A 6,307-nucleotide genomic window follows, 5' to 3' on the forward strand; every position below is an offset into this window, starting at 1 on the left:
TAAAGTGACAGAAAAGCAGCTATCTGAGTTGAGCAATTTAACATCTACTTCTTGGTTTATTTGTTTGTTATTTACCACCTTGTGTGTTATCACTACCAACAGTCAGGAATCATATGTCAACAAACTGAACCAGTGCTTCATTCTGTCTAAGCTACAGAGATGTTACAAAACTTGCCTGTTGACATTCTTTTTTTATTTTGTATTATAATTCAAAGTTTGATATGATTGCTCAAATGCTTTTTTTTTTTTGGTATGTTTCTTTGCTAAGAGCCTTTCAACCTCACTCTTGAACAAGTTTTAGAATTCATGTATTTAGAGGATTCATCACCTTGGGAAAAATCAGCATCTCTAACATGAATTGTTAAAAGGCCCTTATACCCTGTGGTGCAGTATTTTTATAATAATATACACTATATTAATAAATCAGTATTTATGGTGTTGATATCGTTAGCTTACATGATGGCAGCTGTTCTCCAAGACAGAGAGGGTGTGGATTTCCTTACGTAAGAGTTAATGATTACTATCTAATGTTTAAAAAAAAGGAAGAGGTATAGGTTAGCAAAAATGCAATTCATGCACAAAACCCATAGCAATAAGTTTTCAATATTCCACACTACTATCTGACTTTAGGCAACAGAACAGTCATTTCAACGGAGAGAACACTGCCTGGGGGTGGGGGGAAATAACCTCACACTAAGTTACAGAAAAACAGCCTATGGAAAGATATCATAAAATGATACTAATAGTTTAAAAGACTGAATTCTTGGCATCCATCTATAACTTTAACTTAACAGAACAGTGAGGAAATGACAGCTCGGTAGACTCAGCCTGAGATCAAATTTGTCATGGCGACATTGGCAGGTTGGACCCTGATTCTTCAAATATTACATTGCCTTGGTTAACAAAAGTCATACTTTTTCATTATAGAATAGAGATTATAAATAAATTGTAAAGTGTGCATGCAGTCAACTGCATCATATACAAGCAATATCTATGTTTTGAATTATAATCGTCTTCTTTGGCAGGCCAGAATCCAGCTGGACATGCAATATTTACATATCAAAACCCAGGTTGTGTTCATCATATTGAAAGCAAGTGAAAATATATAGATGTATATACTGTATATACACACATATGTATATAGATGTATATACTGTTTTAATATATTAACAAATATATACGTGTATATATATATATATTTATATATATATTAAAAGTGGATTTCATCTTTGTCAGAGTCAGGGGATTCAGGCCTTGAAACACTAAAAATATCCTGACATGGAATTTGGGGAGGTCCTTGGAGTGGCATCTGGGCTGTGGGAGAAGAGGTCTGGGGTGCGCTTTTTTCGGACAGTATTTTTAAAATTTCCGCCACCTGCTTCTCTAGCGCAGTCATCCTGCAGCTCAGCAGCTGGATGTCGTCCTTGAGTTCGAGCTTGACCTCCTGCAGCGTGGTCTGTAAGGCCTGCTCGGGGATGGGGTAGAACGGGTGCTTGGCGTCCGCCTGGACCGGGCTGTGCTCCAGCGGGCTCCGCGCCTCCCCAGCCTTGTCCAGACGGAGGTCACTTTTCGTAATTCCGCTGTCGCAGGAGTCTGTTTTCCTTAGCGGGTTTTTGGCCACGCTGTTGTCCGAGTCGCTGCCCTTGGCGTCCTCTGACAACAGCCCCAGGGACTCGGCCTTGGTGACATTGTTCCAGCCCTCCTGCTTCTCCTCCGGGGCGCCCACGTTATTTCTGAGCCGCAGCCAGCCCTTCCCATTCCCGTTTTTCATTTTTATGGGGCTGTTGACTTTGAGACATTTGGGCTCAGCGCTGCCGTTGGGCTTCAGTTCCAGGGCCTCGCGGTTGTTCTGCTTCAGGGACTCGCTAGTCTTCACGTAGGCCAGAGAGGTGGGGATGGGCGTGATCTGCGACACCGTCACCACGCTGGTGCCGGTGGTGGAGGCCCCGTTCTGCAGCGCGCGGGTCTCCACCTGCAGCTGGCTGCGCTCGGGCTCCCCGGGCGCCGCGCCCTGACTCCGCAGCTCCTTCTGCTGCTTGAACTTCTGGAAGAGCTTCCGGACGGGGTGGTCCACGGGGATGCTGAGGGTCACCTCGTTCTTCTGCCGGAGACGTTCCTCCTCCTCCTTCTTCACGTCGCTGATCTTGCGGAAGATGATCTGCAGGGCGGGAGAGACATCGTTACATCTCACATACACATGTACAACGGATAGAGACTGTCCCTACAGAAGAGGATAACTCACAACTGCCAGATGTGCTTTGTTCCCCAAAGAAAACCCCTGAACAGATGATAAAATCAGGGAAAAACAATATTCCAAGCCATTTAAGCCATGCATATTCAGGACCCCAACGTGAGGCCACTGGGTGCTCACTGAGCTATATTCCTCTACACGTGGGGGTGCCGTCCAAGAGACAGTGAATCGAGGTACTCTGCTTCTTCTGCATGTTCCCATTCAATAGAAAAAGATACATAGCGTATGAGTATCCACCTACATATACACAGTACATATATGTGGAAAAACACGTACGCAATTACTATATTTTCCTGTGCTGAATCACTGTTTTTTTTTTGTTTTCCCCTTATAGAGAGAGTATGATTCAAAACCATTTTTAATATCATCCTCTGTTTAAGGGTCAGATGGCTAGACTATAAATGTATTGAAACAAGCTACTAAAAAGTTAATCAACATGGCACCTGGTTTGGTAGGGGGGATTTAAGTTTATTTATGTGTCCCCAGTAGGCAGTACCATTCAATACATAGACCTTGTTTCAAACTATCAATCAATTTTTTTTTTTTGAGACAGAGTGTCACTCTGTCACCCCGTGTATAGTCCTGTGGCATCATAGCTCACAGCAACCTTAAACTCTTGGGCTCAAGCTATCCTCTTGTCTCAGCCTCCCAAGTAGCTAGGACTACAGGTGCTTGCCACAATGCCCAGCTACTGTTTCTATTTGTAGAGAAAGGATCTCACTCTCGCTCAGACTGGTCTCAAACTCCTGAGCTCAGGAGTCGACCCACCTCGGCCTCCCGGGATTATAGGTGGGAGCCATGTGCCTGGCCAACTTTCAATTAATTTAATAAACTGCCTTGAAAATTTATGAACTTGTCACCACAAAAATATTCAAACATAAATCAGAATCTTTATGTGACACTTTCACTGGGTTGAAGGTTGACTCTTTAAATTCCAAGATTTTTCATCTTTTAAATAAAAAAATTAGGTCTACATACATTTAGTGCTTATTAAGTTAGATATCCACAAATGAGCATAATTTCATTAAAAATCTATTTTGAAAATACTGGGGAGAACTTATATCACAGCAGAAGAAAAATAAAATGTTGGCTATATAAGAAATTACTACCAACACTGTCAAGAGTTGGAAGTGAGTTCAATAACTGTGAGAGTTTTGTTCAGAATCCTGAAAAACAAAGTAACTGTAGGTGAAAACTGTAAGGAAAATTCAAAAGGGAGTTACATTGGATAAAGCACTTTCAGAGCACACAACTTTATGACTCAAGCAAAATTACTTACCTCAATCACCTTCTCTAAGTTGTTGGTTAGGTTAGAGATACAGGGACACATAGTCTCCAGCCCATAATACACCCCCAAGATATGTCGGTTCTCTCTCCCTGAATGCTCATAAACTAGTTTCTATTTGAAACCATTTTCATTCCCCTTTTGAAGGTTTAGAAGCTTCTAGGAGTAACATACACTCATTGATTTTACACCAGAAACTAACACTGGCGATAGTCACTGTTAACAGAAAAGTCAGGAAACTAGCAACCCTCCTTCTGGGTAACAGCATGTTTCTGTAACAGAGACTGATGCACTAAATCCAGCTTATCAAGTGCTCATAACTTATATCTTAAAATAAATATTCTGTAAATTCAATAACTATCTGCAAAGGCCAACACATTTTTTTCTCAGTAGTGGCACATGAAATAGGGTCTTTTTTGAAAGATGTAATTCGAATCTCAAAGTTTGACATCAAAGCTCCAGCAGCTTAATTAAAAGTCTTTCAGAGTTGACATATTTCTTATGCTTCCTGAGTAAGCAGAGCTCGTGCTACGCCGTCAAGATACTAACGCTATGAACACGGACAGCCCTAAACACAGAAATGCAGACACTAGTTTCATCTCCTTTTTGCAAAGGGACCCACTTTAATTCTAAGGACTAACAGAAATGACACGAGGGACCTAATATAAACTATTGGCCACATCCCCTTTCCCACCCACTCCTGACCCTTTTGCAGTTCGAATCTGAATCATGGCACCAAAGGAGCCAGTTTGGCCTAGGACACACATAGCACTGTTGTGATGTAAATGAGAGGAGTCTAGTCTTCACATTTGGAGAAAAGGATCCATTTCTAATAACCAGGAAGAAAGAGGGCAGGTCCAGGCACACGGCAAGGTCAGATAAAGAGCAACAACTCCGTGCAATATTTGGGACATACTAAAACTAAATGTTATTTATCTGAATAAGACAGATCTAATCTCTAAGAAGTAATCTTTGCTTATTTGAAATTAAGTTTTAATTGAATCCTGTCTTTTTTGTTCTCTGATGTCTATATGTTCTGCCATGTGGAGAAGCTATAATGAAAGATTTGGTTTCTCTGACAGTGGAGAATTCATCTTAGGCCAGAGCTGTATTTTTTAGATTTTCATTATAGTGGCTAATAATTGCTTCTAATTATTATGTGCTGAGCAGTTCAAGGTGTTTAGTGATTTAAGGTTGTAATATCCCTAGGTAAAATATCAGTAAGCCTTTCCCAGCTTCCTTGATCACAAGCTTCCTTCCCCAGAACCAAGTGCAAACCAACGTGTCTAGATTACTATTATTAAACTGAAAACAAATATTACAAATGCCAAAATACCCTGTACAAAGGGAGTCATGTGCCTGTCTGCACCAGGAGAGAAATGAGGCAGAACTGGATTCATATTTTACCACAAGAAAAGTTAGAGTAACTGGGAAGAGAAAGAATCAAGCTTTGGGATGTTAGGTAATAGAATTCTAAGAGTGTTCCTTGGCCTCTGTGTCTCGACCCAGGGGGTTGGAAAGGAGGTGGTATTGGACAGGAAGACTGGCCCTGACTTCTCATCTGACGTTTCTGAATTGACAGGACATACACGTCCACTTTCCACTGCAGTGCACAGTGCGAAAACCCATATACTCCAGAGAGGGCAAACGTTCTCTCTCAGCTCCTTGCCTTCCTTTCACCTCCTACGTGGCCCAGATGGTCACTGGCTGGAACCCCAGGAGCTTGGGAAGCCAAAGAAGGTAGCCATTTGGGACTTCGGTCCCTTAGACAAAGACAGGGCAAAGGGCAAGGTGGGGACAGTTATTGCACTTGTCAGACACCAGATGCCAGGCACTTTCAGATCATAAAATTGTACCAGAAGTAAATAGGGCCAGCAGTTGGGTAAGGCCGGTTCAAAAGGCCAATGAGTGACCACATGCCCTCTAGATCTCAGACACTAAAGTCGACTCACTCTTTTCTTAGCAGCAGGGCCTCAGTCTGGAGCTCAGTGAAAGCAGAAGCAGGTGCGGAGGCAGACAAGATGTGGGATGGACGATGGGGATGGATGAGGAGGGACGGGCGATGAGGAGGTCGCACAGTTGCAGATCTGCACTGCAGCCTAACTGAAAACAGCAACACTTGGATTCCACTGACTACTTACCATACCCAAGTTTTAAAGAAAAAGTTATTTTTTTTAAACCATAAAAGTGATTAAACTAAGAGTAATTGAAATTAAATTTTAATTGAGTATCCTGTATTTTTTGTTCTCTGATGTCTGTATGTCCTGTCATATTGCATTTGTAGAATCAGATTAAATTTATTTTACTTTTTATTTTTACTATAGGACAGAAATAATGACATTGAAAAAAAACTGTAGAAAGTTTGCCTAGAGCCAGGGGCCCTTTCCCCAGAGGCCTTTTCTGATTTAACTGCTGTGACTACTGTGTAAGACAGTCCTGTGACCCCCGGGGGAGAGAGGAGCAAGCCGAGGGGGGAAGAGCCGCTGTGCTCTGCCTTCAGCCACAGTCTGAGGAGACTGAAGCCCCATCGGTGCTCGCTGGGTGAAGGGAGCTCTGACTGACAGATGGAGAGCTTCAGACTCCAGACCCTCCTCACTCTGCACAGCAAATGGAGAGCTTCAGACTCCAGACCCTCCTCACTCTGCACAGCAAATGGAGAGCGTCAGACTCCAGGCTCTCCTCACTCTGCAGAGCAAATGGAGAGCTTCAGACCCCGGACCCTCCTCACTCTGCAGAGCAAATGGAGAGCTTCAGACCCCGGACCCTCCTCA

The 6,307-nt window shown here is 42.8% G+C and overlaps 1 protein-coding gene across 2 annotated transcripts in view; it reads right to left on the bottom strand.

The window, feature by feature from the left end:
- Nucleotides 1-250: 250 nt before the first annotated feature.
- KCNH5 (potassium voltage-gated channel subfamily H member 5) overlaps nucleotides 251-6,307 on the bottom strand; it is a 384,504-nt gene continuing 378,447 nt past the window's right edge. For both annotated transcript variants that reach the window (XM_012807979.1, XM_003794435.1), the window contains one exon: nucleotides 251-2,158. In XM_012807979.1, coding sequence (XP_012663433.1) covers nucleotides 1,866-2,158 — 293 coding nt within the window. In that variant the 3' untranslated portion in view covers nucleotides 251-1,865. The remainder of the gene's footprint in view (nucleotides 2,159-6,307) is intronic.

This window comes from Otolemur garnettii, unplaced genomic scaffold (assembly GCF_000181295.1).
Source record: "Otolemur garnettii isolate 467f Iridium unplaced genomic scaffold, OtoGar3 scaffold00081, whole genome shotgun sequence".
Classification (NCBI taxonomy): Eukaryota; Metazoa; Chordata; class Mammalia; order Primates; family Galagidae; genus Otolemur; species Otolemur garnettii.